This window comes from Neolamprologus multifasciatus, chromosome 22 (assembly GCF_963576455.1).
Source record: "Neolamprologus multifasciatus chromosome 22, fNeoMul1.2, whole genome shotgun sequence".
Lineage (NCBI taxonomy): Eukaryota > Metazoa > Chordata > Actinopteri > Cichliformes > Cichlidae > Neolamprologus > Neolamprologus multifasciatus.
In genome coordinates, this window is record NC_140459.1 from 21,688,916 (window position 1) to 21,703,810 (window position 14,895).

Consider the following 14,895-nt stretch of genomic DNA (forward strand, 5'->3'; position numbering starts at 1 on the left):
TCCAAATGATAGAATTTCGTCATTTTGAGAGGAGAAATGCTTATTTTCACATATAAAGTACAAACAAGAGTCGATTGTTTAAAGGTATGCAACTTTTTTTTTTTAAAAAGAAAGAAAACCGTTGTGACCCAGGCAGTTACATATGACTCATATGCACCGCTTTTGGCCTTTACGCATGCATACTGACCTGCCTTTGTTTGCCTCGCTGTACAAATTCTAATATTATAACACTCTTTACAACAGAACCTTCTTAGTGTAAAAATAAAGTCTGATATATCTGTGCATTTCACCGATATACACGGAATTAAACAGGGTACTTCTGTCTGGCTGATACGCCTCTTTTTGCGCTTTATCCGATAGGACGTGTAAGATAAAAAAAAGTTTGATCCTAGTAACTTGGAGGTATTGAAATAACACATATATAATATATATAAACACGTATAATGAGGCGCATGCGTGTTGTTCTGAAAAGGAGACAGGGTTCACTTGTGTATTTCGATAGCAGTTTAAAAAAGAGAAAAGAGGACATGAGAGATCATCTCGTGTTGTGGGGGATTATTTTATACACTTGACTTCAGACATGTTTACATGTTTACAGTATGCAAAATCAGAAATCAGAAAAGCTTTCGACATGGTGTGTGTGCGTGTTTTTGCATAGGACGTAAACGCGGTTGGAGGCCAAGGTCAAGTTGAATGTTGCTGTCTAGCCATCTAGTCCCTCGGCCTATTCAGGCTTTGAAGAGACCGTCTGAGCTCTTGAAAAGAGCGGAAGAGGGGTGAGAATTCCTGTCCCAATGAACGCTATTGGAGGACATTAACTTTTACTGTCATTTTGTTATCTCCCCTGTTTACTCTTGCGAACTAGTTCGAACCCGCTCCTTCTTCTACTTCTTCTTCTGGATGGCACGTAGGCCTACCTTTGAATCCCAACGTTGGAAATGTAAAAAGAATAGTGCTGGAGTTTTGTTTTATTATTCTTTTGCGGGTGTTTCTTTCTCTCTCTTTTTCTTCTTCTTTTGGTAGACATGTGTGAAAAAGAAAACGCGTGTGTGTGTGTGTGTGTGTGTGTGTGTGTGTGTGTGTGTGTGTGTGTGTGTGTGTGTGTGTGTGTGTGTGTGTGTCTGGTCTGCTGGTTAGTGTTTATGACCAGTGGCTCTCCGTCTATTCACTGCAGTAGGACCTGGTGGATTTTCCCTCGTGGTTGTTACCAGGTTTTCCAAATCCACCATAAATTGTCACCTACGTGTCCCCGTGTGTACTGTTTCTGCTATGAGACTGGGGAACTAAACACCCAAAGAGAAGCTGCTTCTCATGGATGGAGGCGTTTAGCTTCAAGCCAAATATTTTATATGAGAACAGTCATTTTTTTAAAAATTGTTCCGTCACATTTGTTATCTAAAATATGAACAACTGTACAGTAAATTCCAACACATCGTTAACTTTGATAATATATCAAGTGAAACTAGATATTAATAAACAGTAAACACTGATTTAGGCAGTTTAGTTTTATATTGTGAACCGTAGACTTGCTGGCACCGGGCGACAAAAAAGGGATGGACTGAGGTTGTTAAACAAAAGGAAGCTTAAGACAGCAGTTTGTGTTAAAAAAAAAAAAATAGAAATAAATAAAAAGTGTGCTTGATGCTTTGTCTTTTTGGGGGGAGGTGCTTGATTTAAGAGGCATGTGATGCAGATGGAGAGAGAGTATTTGGGATGGATATTTTTGTTTCTCTTCTTTTTAATGAGTTCCACATTTATCCAAAAGAGAGAACACCCAAAGAGATTCAATCTTAATGTTTTGAGTTTGACTAAAAATGTAAAATAAATAGCAGATTATCGTTACCAAGTTTTTTCTTTGTTTTGTTTTTTTCAAACGAGCCATTAAACGCGGGTTTGTAACGCTTATTATTAATGTGAAGGATTATGACATTCAGAACTAGGCTGCTGTCTGTCTTTTTGAGATCAAAGGGAAATCTGTTCCTCCCTTGGATTTGGATTGCAAAGGCTCTACCTTTTCAAAGACATCTCCATTTAGACCCATAAACAGCGTCACATGCAACATTTATTTACTAGTTAAATGGAAAAGTTATTGCATTCGGTGGATTTGAATAATTGTAAGGCTGAAGTGAAGGGGATTCAACACGAGCTGGTCGGGGTTGGTTCTGAAGTCATCGTACAAGAAAGCTCAAGTAATGAAATCATTCATCAGCAATATGCAACAATATTTATGAGTCTCGCTACAAGGCCCGGTCTGTTGACTACACTGCCTCGTGGCGTTCTCGTCGAAGCAAAGCTTTTTTTAAAAAAACAAAAAAACAAAATCAAAACAACAACAACAACAACAAAAACACGGTTGCGTTAATCCACACTGTGGCATATGGACTTTGTTCATGTTAAATCAAGCTGCATTTAATATCAGTATTCTGTCCATTTTTTTAAGTTTCTTGCCCCAGAGAGACTCTTGAAAAAAAAAAATCAGGAATCGTGTTTTTAATCTCCGTTCTGTCCTTTAATTGTTCATGTTACTCTCCTCCGGCCATGGGGGCTGCCTGCGCGTCCATGTGGTCAGGCCAGACACGAGACATCCCAAAGTACAATGAACACACAACAGGAGGGGGCCAGTGCCCGCCGAGGCGACACACAATTCACCACTAGCTTGTGCTTAAATCGTGTGGCAGGAACCTTCGTTAGAAACACCTTTTAAACAATTCACTATTGAATTCTTGTCGGATTTGCATTGTATTCTCTGATTTACGCACAAACGTAAGCGGGATAAAAAAAATGAAAGACTAAACGGTGATTAATCTTATATCTGTAAGTTACACTAAATCAAAGTGAATCTAAATTGCATAAATTTGACGTGCACCCCTTGATCTATTTCAAGCATCCTGCAAAGTTTCTAAGACTGCACTTTAGGATTTGGCAGCAGAGCCTGGAGGCTTTTCTCTGAGGTCATTATCAAGGCTCAATCCCGTGTTTGTACTGGCACTGAAGTTATGCAGTCAGAGAAAGAAAGAGCGCATTTGATCCGCGGCCTGAGCCTCTGAAGCCTTGGTAAAGCAGTCTATATAAAGTTATGCTCAGCTATAAATTTATATCCTTAATAACATAAATTGGGACATAAAACAGGGTGCTAAGAACGTGCAGTCAAATGTCGGTGTTGATCGCACGTGCTTTTGTCAAAAAAAGCTGTCAAAACATAAGAGCCAGTATGTTTTTGTGGTTAAAGCAGGGAACCACAAGGCGGTCACACACTTGTCTTTTCCATATTTCTGGACGACTGCCTGCACTGTGATTATGACGGACTGCATAAAAGTAACAAGGAAAGCTGGCCCACTTCATTCTTTTTTGGGGGGAGGTGGGGGGGGACGACGACACATGCAGTCTAAACTAAAGGTCTACAGTTCTCTTGGAAATCCTTACTCCCACGGTGTTCCCAATGTTCCCTCTTGACTGACACATTTGCTGCAACTTTTCGCTCTGCTTCAGTTTCTCTCGCCGTGGGCTCAAACGTTGCCTTAACAGCCTGCAAAACTATAGCCTGTAAGTTGCATGTGAAATCACTTTATTGGCTTGCGAGAACCTCAGTAAATATACAGATCTGCGCTGCCTTTCACTGCATGTTCAGTCGGTTCCACATCTGTTGTATTTCTGATCCGAGGCCACCGTCCGATTGCAGCGAGTATTATTTGCTTTTAAATGCCATCAGGCCGACAATAAGTCATTTTCTCCTTCGCATCATCGTTACATTTTTAATTTGATCCACACATTATTATTGTTGTTGTTGTGTTTGGGGGATTTTTTTATTATTATTTTTGCAAAATTTAAATAAAATATTTTTTAGCGAAGCGGGGTTTCCAGTGTATTTGTTTTCTTTTTCAATAATAGCATCGTGAGCGCTAAAATTCCTCCCAAATAAGCAACACTGCATTCTAAATTGTAGCCTAACCATTTTTTTAAACTGTAAATATACATTTTGAGCAATGGAGTGAGGTTAAATATGTGCACCTGTTAAGCTGCGTTACAGAGGTTTTGCTCTTTCTGCACTCTAAAGCAAAGACGAAATTGTAAATGTCATTAAAACTGCAGCTCTGTCAATAAAACGCCACAAAACGACTGATTGGGTTTTCTTTTTCTTAACCTTAAGGTGATTTTTCCTTGTTTGTTTGTCTGGTTATAAAGATAGAGACTGAAATGGCTCGCCCGTTTTAAAATGTTGTCGGAATGTGGAGATTGAAATAGAATGGTTGCATTTCGTTACTTCAGAAATCAAATACCTCTGCATGGACTGTTTTCCTATCTTCCTAATAATTTTCTATTGAGTTTTGAAACTTGCAAAATAGTTTAAAAACCATTATTATCAAAGTAGCATTGATTTTAAGGCATTTGCAGGGGAAAGGCCTGCACAGTTCACGACCTGGAATTTAATGAAAAAATGAAGACTTGGATAGTTTAATTAAAAAACAAAACAAAACTCCACAGGATGAACAATCTAAAGGCAAACAACTCAAAAAAATTGCAGACGTAGTTGAGTTGATGTAAGGCCCTCTGTCTCCGTGCAGGTATTTTTCTAGTCAACCAGGTGTGGTAAAGGCAGCAACTTAACCTATACTGAGATTTGTAAAACTACAAAACTCCTAAAACATTGGGCTTATTCACTGCGGGACCTATCTGTCTCACGCCTTCAATTACATGCAAATTAACGGGATGCCCGTTTGTATGTTGCTTTGCATCCACACATCATTATTTGAACGGCGGTTGTGGTAAAAAAAAGAAAAGAAAAAAAAACCCCTGAAAACTGAGGCCAGAAATGTGAATAGGGTGATCTTGCCGGCAGTATAACTCAATAGCGCTCATTATTAGAGGCTAAAATTAGTGGAGAGCAGCGAGAAAACAGAGGCACATGAGCATGCAGTGGGGACTGATGACAGCGGCACTCTGGCAAAAAAAAAAAAAAAAAAAAAACGAAGAAAAAAACCCCATTTGCAACCAGGCAGACTTGTAAATATCACCTTTCTCAAAGATGCCAGGGACCCCAGACTAAAGAATTGCATGCACTCTTGTGAAATATCGGGGCTTTGCACCTGGTGTGTTGTCCTGCTGCTGCTGAACTAATGGTAAGCCATACCCCGTGATGTTTCCCCTTTTAATTGGGTAATACAGGTCTGATCTCAGTGGCTTGCTAAGCCCTTGGTGTAATAGCGTAGGGTGTGCGGGATGGAGCACGGAAGTGCGATAAAAGAAGTTCTTACAGCACAGAGATTTCCAGCTGTATAGTCATCAGGACTCGTTTCTCTCCAAGGTCAACGAGTTAACTCTCTGGTAGCTGCGTCATCCCGTTTCAAGGCCAAGTTGAAGCAACGGAGACGGGAGGGGCCACCTTAGTGAGGAGAGTCTAGATTGTTATTTTCTTCCAGGTTCCTTGTGTGTGAAACGCAGTGCGCCTCAGCCAGCGGCTGGCTCAACAACCACCAAACTAATTCGTGCGCAATTCCATCGCGCACTGAAGCACATTTTGTGCTAAAAGCAAACATTGTGACAGATCTGCACCGCCGGGGCCAAGGATTGGATTACACGCAGACTGCGCAGGCTCCATGGTCAAGTTCAAGTTGGGCTGGCTAGTAAAACTAAGGGGCGCATTCTGCAGTGTCTGCCATGGGGGGCGCTCCCCACTCTTTGATCTTCCCCTGAAGAAGGAGACACTGGAGAGGCTCCTACACTGCAGTCCAGTTTTCTGCACTTGTGCCACAAGAATGTGGATCAAATGTTCATTGAATAAAAAATAATAATAACTGCGTTCCATGCCTTGGAAATTGCTTTATGTAAATAAGTAAACCGCGTCCCACACCCAGCAAGCTCTCCAAACCAATCCGCTCTCCTTTACTATCTAAGCCAGACACAATATGTACTGTAAATGCACAAGGTCACCAATTGCGCAAAAGCATTTTCGAAGCGTTATCTCAGGGTGATCACACGATTTTATCTGCCCCGGACACGACCCATTACGTAACGAGCGAGGATCTTGGCGCTTGACCAACAAACACTGCGCGATGACCAGTGTTTATGATTTTTCAAAACAAAGGTAACAAGTTCTTTCATTTCTTAGGCGTAATTATGTCATTTTGTAGTTAACAACTCCAGGTTAATTTTTAACTCTGCGCAGTACATTTTTTATTTTAAGTTTAGGTGTCCTAAACTCACAGATAGATAGATAGATAGATAGATAGATAGATAGATAGATAGATAGATAGATAGATAGATAGATAGATAGATAGATAGATAGATAGATAGATAGATAGATAGATAGATAGATAGATAGATAGATAGATAGATAGATAGATAGATAGATAGATAGATAGATAGATAGATAGATAGATAGATAGATAGATAGATAAAACTATAGTCATAGCCTACTAAAGAAGCTGGAGAAGCAGGCTGTATGCAAGTGTGTGTCCATTAGAGCAAGATCAGTTTGGGAGGTAAGGTTACATAGATAGATAGAGCAACAAAAAGAAAGAAAAGAGGTGAGGGTTTTTTTCCAAACAGATGAAAGAGTTGGACGCGAAAGCCAAAGGAATTTCCCTCACTTCTCATCCGTCGCTCTGGGGAGGGGTGGCTGCTGCTCGGGGCCTTTTCTCACTTTCGGACAGGCGAGGGCGCACAAGGACAGCGGAGGGTGCTGGAAACCCACAGTATGTCCCTCTCCTCTCTGTGAGACCACATGACACCGCCTATCTGTGACACACGATACGCATCCACATACATGCAGCCACACACAGCCTCGCAGTTCAAAAATCGCGAAAATCGCATGTGTGGAGGCACCTCTGTTATAACCCACCTGGATAAAGTAGCTCAGTGTGCTCAAAGAGAAACGTGATTAAGGAAGTCATCAGCCTCGGCTCTTTAAAATGTTGCACTTAAACGGTACGTTGATGTTTGAATGTTGTCCCCAAGCTGTAATTGTTTTTTAAGTTATAGCACGAATGCCTAATATTTTCGATAGCTGGGAGTTTAGAAACAGACACACCAGCTTTAAATAAAACTGTATTTGCTGCAACTGTGTTAAATAAATGTTTTGGCCACGTTGGTGCAGTGAAGATGTCTTTACGCCTCGGAGGCAGAGTTCAAATGTGACCACTTCTAAACAGCAGCTACAAGCCCTATGTGCAGCAGGTTAGCGCTCCCATTATCACCATTCATTGACTTTTTGCTGAAACACTGCACGTCTGGGGAACTGGAAAAACGGCCACTGCCAATATAAGAATCCAAAGAACCCATCACAGTGTCATGCTTTTGTTTGGATTTATTTAATTTGGAACAGCAAATGCTGTGCACACACGATCATACAAATTAGCAATGCAAATCACGGTACTACATTTCATAACTTGTTTGGGCATAAAGAATAAAGAGAATGGTTTCGGTTCAACGTTTCCTTTTTTTTTTTTCATCTCTAATCGGCCTTTATCTAAACCCTGACCGCAAGACCTGACCTTTGGAGACTTTACTTGACTCCACTTAAGATGATGATAACAATCACAAGAGAGAGGGGAAGGTGACGGGGGAGGGAGGGGTGAATAAAATGTAAATACATAATGTAACTTAAATGACTGATATGATTTTTAAGAAATGACTCTGTGTTAATTAGTTATATTTGAGCAAAAACAAAGCTGAACTTTATTTAATAAGTAGAAAAAACAAAATATTTGAGCATATTAACTAGCGTTAAAAAGGCTTATTAGTAATTTAAATATACTGTAATACAATAAGATACAATAAAAAGCTAAGTCTTAAGCAAACATTATTTTACTACTACTACTACTACTACTAATAATAATAATAATAATAATAATAATAATAATAATAACAACAACAATAATAATAATGACTTAATGCATATTTCAATATTTCAACACCACAGATACATCACCATGTAAATCCTAAATATTCTGTATAGATAACCTTTCTTGTTTCTGCTGCCTCTTGTTGTGCCCTCTGACATCCCCCACCCCCCATCTCGCCGTTGCCGTTGCCGTTGCTCCTTCTGTTTACCCACAGATTCAGTCAATGAGTGTCGTCATCAGGGGGGACCATCGTGAAGACTGGGTCATTAAGAATGACAGCTCTGAAGAGAGAGAGAGAGGGAAGGAGAGAGAGGGTAAATGGTGATCCCTCCCAGAGCTCCCACTCGGCACTCTGAAGCGGTCTTCTCTCAGGTTCAGACCGGATTGCAGCCCCTCTTTTTTTCCAGAAGCCTCTCCTTCTCTTTTAGGACGCAATCTCCCACCCACCGCCATCCCCGCTGCACGCACACACGCGCACACCCCTCCAACCTGAGATTCATCTCCTTGGTTTTGACGGTTCGCCACGAAGACGAGGTTTGCTTGTTTTGTTTTGTTTTTGCTTTTAAGTCGTGCTTGTGATGGAAAGCAGAGAGGAGATGGTGATGCTGGCAGAGGGAGGTCAGCTTGGCAAGAGCGGCTCTAATTTGTCGGAAGCCATCGGGAGCCCCGTGCGAGAACCACCAGGCAAGCCGGGCCACAGAGGTTGTCTGAGCCCAGGAGCTGCACCCTATTCCCGCGACAGGAGCGACCTAGCGGCGGAGGATAGCGCACGGAGAAATATGAGCGCCGACGCGAGGCTGGTTGGCACGTCTGCCTCCGGAGAGAGGCACCAGGCTGATCATCATCACAAAGACGGCAGCAGCTCAGACACAGAGTCGGACTTCTATGAGGAAATTGATGTCAGCTGCACGCCTGAAAGCATGGACTACCCAACAGCTAAAGGTAGGCTGTGTAGGTGCAGGTTGGATTGTATGCTTGTGCGAAGGAAAGGCAAAAAGCAATAAACATATTGGCACTGTAGGGTGGAACAGAAAATCTAATATTTATGCTCAATGAAACAGATCCAGGGTCTGCTTCAGGTTCAAACACTGCAGCTGCAGTCGGTGCTATACAGCTATTCTGTCAACTGATCGGTGTGGCTGCAAACGCTGAGGTGACACCCACAGTGTAACCTGACATTTCCCTCACTGACTTTGACAGCGAGTTACTCGTACTGCAAATGTGCTTATGGGCTACTTCACCAGGAAAAAATTGGAGATTCAAGAAAAAATTCTGTCAATTGCTTCAGGCAGCTGTGAAGGTGCAAGCACCCACTGCTCAGTTTATTGTGAATATCATTCTGTGTGAAATCTTTATGAATAAACATTCATACATGAAACATTTGGAGTAGCAGACCTCAGACTAAACGAATGGTAAAGTAACAAACGAATGAAAACAATACAGTTTAAGTATTGATTATTTTCAACCAAGGGAAATTATTGTTCATATCAAATCCAAAAAAATAATAGTAGTGGAAATTGCATTTTAATTTAAAAACTACACCAAATGAGAAGCTAAGCGATCAGTCAGGATGTCTCTTATTTTTCTAAAAGTCAAACAAATAATGGAGTTAGCCTGCTAGTCTTCAAATGGCAGCGAATGAAATAAATAAAGCGTTTCGATTTGTTTTGGGTCCTGTTTAAATTGTAAATGTGTGCGTTTTACACCTGATTCTAATTAAAATATGCTTATTCTCTGTTTTTGGTTCAGGTCGAAATGGGGATTCTCCAAGCCACCCGAACGAGTGCGGTACTGAGCCGAGTAAGAATGTCCCGGGTCAGGGCTCTCTGTCTTACGCAGCAGATCAGATTCGCCGGTACCGAACAGCATTCACGCGAGAGCAGATAGCACGCCTGGAGAAGGAGTTTTACCGGGAAAACTACGTGTCCAGGCCGCGGAGATGCGAACTTGCGGCCGCTTTAAATCTACCTGAAACCACCATCAAAGTAAGATTTCATCTCAGGGAAGTGGGGCTGAATTAGGCCTCTTGACTGCCAGTGGTTTATTTGTGTATGGATAGAAATAATCTCATGGAAAATAATCTCATAGAGTAAGATCAAAATAGTCCATACAGGAAACAAAGCAAAAAAAAAAAAGATTAAGAAGCAGGCACCGCGTTTTATAGCCACAGATCATATTTATTTATTTACTTGGGTTGGTATTTTTTGATTGGATGATAGTCAAATGTCACGCAGTCCACAATAAATAAATTACAGTAACAAGTTTCTCCAACCCAAATCCAAATATTGTCATGAGTAAAAAAAGCCAAACATTATCTACGCATGTGCTTGTGTTGTTTCAGGTCACGGGGGGGATTGTGGTTAATATTTGATCCGCTGTGTCTCCTTCACAGGTGTGGTTTCAGAACCGCAGGATGAAAGACAAACGGCAGCGTCTGGCCATGACTTGGCCTCACCCCGCCGACCCGGCCTTCTACACCTACATGATGAGCCACGCGGCTGCCACGGGGAACCTGCCCTACCCCTTTCCATCGCACCTGCCGCTGCCCTACTACTCTCACCTGGGCGTCGGGGCTGGCTCAGCTCCTGCAGCCGCCCCTTTCTCAACCCCCCTGCGCTCTCTCGATAGTTTCCGGATGCTGTCTCATCCCTACCAGAGGCCCGAGCTCCTGTGCGCCTTCAGACACCCTTCCTTGTACTCAGGTCCCACTCACGGCCTAGGTCCCGGAGGAACTCCGTGCTCCTGCTTGGCGTGTCACTCCAGTCAGTCCAACGCCATCTCAACCAGGCCTTCCGGCTCGGACTTCGCTTGCTCCCCAACAAGCAGGACTGACGCGTTTGTCACTTTCACGCCTTCAGTGCTCAGCAAATCCTCATCTGTGACACTGGACCAGAGGGAAGAAGTGCCTCTGACCAGATAAAAAAAAATAACTCTTGCTCCACATAAGCCTTTAACCACAAGCTTTTTAACCCTAATGTATTATATGATCAGGACTGAAACAGCATGAGGGGTGGGGTAGCCAGTATATAAACAGTGAAAGCCAGTTTATACTTGGGGAGAAGGGAAAGCTCTCCAGCTATAAGACGCGCGAAAGACCTGCTGTTATTGAAATATAATAATCCCATCGAAGAGCCGGGGACATTGGGATGAAATATGACCGCATAGACAGAAATTCAGATTTGATTTCTACAAGATTATTGTGACTGCTATGAGAGAGAGAGATTGGGGAGAGATAAGCGGGGTGGTCCAGAGAAACGTTTAAATCTCCGTGATTGATGACGTTAAGGTCTTGATCATTATTTTATGCGTCCAAAAATCAACCTACACGTATTGTTAGTTACGCAAGAATGATGCTTTCCATCTCTCTTTTTTAACAAGGGTATTTGTTAAAAGACTGCGGCCGTCTCATTATAGCTAGCTCTCCACACCGGGGCCCTCTCGACGGCCCGGGCCGAAATGTGCAGATGCTAGTAAAATTATTAAGTGATGTATATGTAAGACCGGGTGAATTTTGAGTGTTGAATTAATGATAATGCTAGGAAGGTTTCAGGCAAAAGGTAACAAGGCGCCGAGGGAACGGATTACCACAGCCGGCACGATCTGAAGAGGGGAGGGGAGAGAAAGATCAGAAAGAGGATGGAGAGAGGACAATCAAAAAAGAAAAAAAAAAGAAATGAGCATTTTTAAGGCCACCCAACACTCTTTCTTTCTCTGTTTTCTCCCATGACCGTAAAAGAGACAGTGTGATTAAATTATGCCCACGGGCCTTCTTTAAAACCGTTTTTCGCTTTGCACTGTTACACCGGTTTAGCATTTTGTGTGGGAATACGGAATAATGTGTGACTGATTTTTTCTTCATTGTTTTACTATTATTATTATTTTTGGTTCGCTGTTTTTTTTTTTTGGTTTGTTTGTTTGTTTGTTTTTGTTTTTGTGTTATGACTGGGTTGTCCTTATCGTTTAATTTGCAAATAAATACTGTCAAAGCATCGAAGGCGTGCGGAGTGATCTATACGCGTATTTCGGATCCATTTAAATAGCCAATAACCAATATGTCACTTAAAACCCACGGCAATAGAATAAAACTGATTCCAGCAAAAAAAATGGTTGTTGTTGTTGTTTTTGCATTTCTCCCGGTCATCTTCTTTGGTTTGGTTTCGTTCAGCTTCAAGCGTATTGAGGATCTTCTCCATTCACAATTGGTTCAGGTCCGCCAGTCCTACCGCCTCCCCTCAATAATAACACTAATTTTGTTCTCAAGTGGTAGCTGTCAAAACACCAGAGTGCGCCCCCTCCTATTTCCTGATGGGACCGTTAGATTGACCGTGACAGTTAAGTGGTCCCCGGGCTCCGTTAACGCCACTCATATTTTTTTCTGCGACCACTTAATAGACGCGACAGAATTAGGTGTCTGCAGATATTGGAAATGCAAAGAGATCGATCATTCGGAGAGGAGCGCCAACAATCAGCGGGATCTTAATTGGCCGCATTTGACCGGGCCCGAGCAAATTAAAAGAGTTTTTGGAGCGTAATAGGATTGGCTAAGTGCTGCGGCCCGCGGAGAGACACACAAATCACCCTTTAAAGGGAGTTTTAGGTCGTGGATTAGAAGTTATTGCAGTGATGGGCGAGAAAGTGTGTGGTATATCAATTGGGCCTCGAATTAAAAACAAACAAACAAACAAACAACAACAACAACAACAACAACAAACGAAAAACTGGCCAGTTGCGCGCTTACATAATCGAACATGCTGAATTTTTTTTAATGCTTCAAATTTAGGTGACATTCCTCGAGCCTTTATTCTGATTATTCCGAAATATGAAGATTTTGGAATTTGAAATATATGAAATATGAAGATTCCTGCCAGTGAAGCCAGACACCAAGAAGAACAATTTAGTTACCAAATATGATTTTAGGTACAGTGTTTTTTGTTTTTGCTTTTGTTTTTGTTTTTTATTAGACTCGTTCTAATCAAACTCTACTGCACCCACAAAAACGGCACCGTTGAGTCCACCCCCCACCCCCCAACCCACCCTGCTCCCTCCCGCGCACGCGTTTGATTGATGGCCTTATTAACTGGAGTTCTTGTAAGTGTGACCGAGCTGATTAAAATGCATATGTTTGGAATAATACACCGTTTAAGCCTCCCGGGTCGAGGCGAAACCACAAGGCAGATTTATGTAAACTATCAGCCGGTGTCTTTAAGCCTGATGGGGACACGGGTCACGCAAGAAAATTGCTTTAGTTTGTGCATAATAAAATCGCACCATAAAAATAAAGATGAACGGGGCGGACTAACAGAATATTCAGAAGGTGTAGTCTCTTTAAAAGGAAAGGGAAAATGGTTTCATGGTGGGTTCTTTTCTCTCTCTTTTTTAACAGTCTGGGAAATTTGGATCTGACTTTCAACAGGAGCAGCAGCACTACACGGCCATCTAAACCTCGAGTCACACTGTGCCAAAACGACGCATTAAAGTGAGGCAAATTACAACCACATTTACCCAGCCACACATATGGGCTCCCATCTCTTCGCCGCGAAAACTATACGGCTGAATCCTCAGTGGCCTAATCCGGCATCAACATGCCATTTAATCGCTGGAATATTGCGTGTGACTGAGCTTCAAGATATGATGGGCTCGTAGATTGCGCACATAACAGCAATTACATCAGCCTTATAAGATCCTATTAGAGCGAATTGGCTCAGGTCTCCCCAGCTCCCACAACCAACACAAAGCATTTTGATAGGGGCGGTGTAGTGCAGCTGTCCACCGACAGCAAATTAAAAAAAAAAAAAAAAAAAAAAAAAAGGATCTGTGGCTGCTGTTACCGCTGTTTAAATTGGATTACATCCTAATTTACAGACCCCTGTCGTAACGCAAGAGGCTGGCGGAGGCGTGGAAGGACCAATCACCAAGTAATGATGATGAATTAGAGATTAATGCGCATACAAGCAAGACAATTTGAGCCTTCATCTGTTTAAATAGGCTTCCAATATCATTTGGAAAACGGAGGTCACGTTAAATCAATCGGGGGACGCGTGAAAGTCGTTTTCGGAGGCGTCTTTATCAACATTATTTACGGTGCACCGGAGACAGCTATGTGCAGCAAGAAAATGTGACGGCTGCTGCGTGCTTATGTGACAAAGAAAAGCAAGCAATACAGAGCATGACGCATCCAGGCTATCAAAAGATGCACTTAAATCTTCATCGTTAGCTGTTCAAATTAAGTGGCGGCTACACCGTTTCTCAGGGTGTCTGCGCAGACCCAAGATAGAATCTGTCCCCTGAGCAATCCAGATAAACTGGGTTGGTTTTGTAGAGTGGTTCTTTGAAGCAATACAGAGCTCAATGTCATAATTTGGAAAGAATTGTGGCTCAGAGCACAACTCAACACAAGTTTACAGCCCTAACGACTCAAGAGATAACAAAAACTCTTATTATCCCTTTTAAATGTCCACTTCCTTAAACATATGATAACTGAAAATCTTTCGTTTGGGCCCAAAACATCGCGAGTATTAAGCAGATCTTGGAAACCGGTTCAATTAATTCAAAAAGCAAGGACAATCTAGTTTGCAGGCTTCTTATTGTGTTGCAAACCGGATCAACTTTGTAACTGAAAAGTACCAACCAGCAGACCCATCTACCACAGTGGAGACAAAATACAACGGCAATTATAGTTGCTAAGGGGCTTCTACACAACAGGTTTAGGCTATATTCAGTGCGAAAGGAATAAAAAATATACACAGGCTGCATCGGAAAATGACCTACTGATACACGTCATCCAAACAGAAAAGGGATTATATTCAGATTCAGCACAGAAAAAACAGTGTTTTAAATTACTGACGCCAAACTTTGCAGCACACATCAAACATTATTTGTTAACCTTCCAGGGTTTCATCTATTGAATATGGCGAAATTTAAACAAAGGCATGTTGTGTTAAATACTCAAGAGTTACCAAAACTTACAGTTAGGTCCATTGTGGTCGACAAAGATGCAATTTGTTTTAGCAGTGGATTTAAAATCATACAACCAAAATGTGATTGAAGCGCAAAC

At 41.9% G+C, this 14,895-nt stretch overlaps 1 protein-coding gene across 1 annotated transcript; it reads left to right on the plus strand.

The window, feature by feature from the left end:
* The first annotated feature begins 8,087 nt into the window (after positions 1-8,087).
* Positions 8,088-13,408, plus strand: evx1 (even-skipped homeobox 1). Its single transcript, XM_085148030.1, has 3 exons — positions 8,088-8,783; positions 9,591-9,826; positions 10,234-13,408. The coding sequence occupies exons 1-3, from the start codon at positions 8,420-8,422 to the stop codon at positions 10,759-10,761; spliced, it is 1,128 nt and encodes a 375-aa protein (XP_085004156.1). The 5' UTR covers positions 8,088-8,419; the 3' UTR covers positions 10,762-13,408.
* The last annotated feature ends 1,487 nt before the right edge of the window (positions 13,409-14,895 follow it).

What these genes read in the sequence shown, in the direction of transcription:
- evx1 (XM_085148030.1), top strand. Translation starts at nt 8,420, where the DNA reads ATGGAAAGCAGAGAGGAGATGGTGATGCTGGCAGAGGGAGGTCAGCTT. An exon ending in GGACTACCCAACAGCTAAAG is followed by an intron (nt 8,784 to 9,590) that starts GTAGGCTGTGTA and finishes TTTTTGGTTCAG; the next exon opens with GTCGAAATGGGGATTCTCCA. An exon ending in TACCTGAAACCACCATCAAA is followed by an intron (nt 9,827 to 10,233) that starts GTAAGATTTCAT and finishes TCTCCTTCACAG; the next exon opens with GTGTGGTTTCAGAACCGCAG.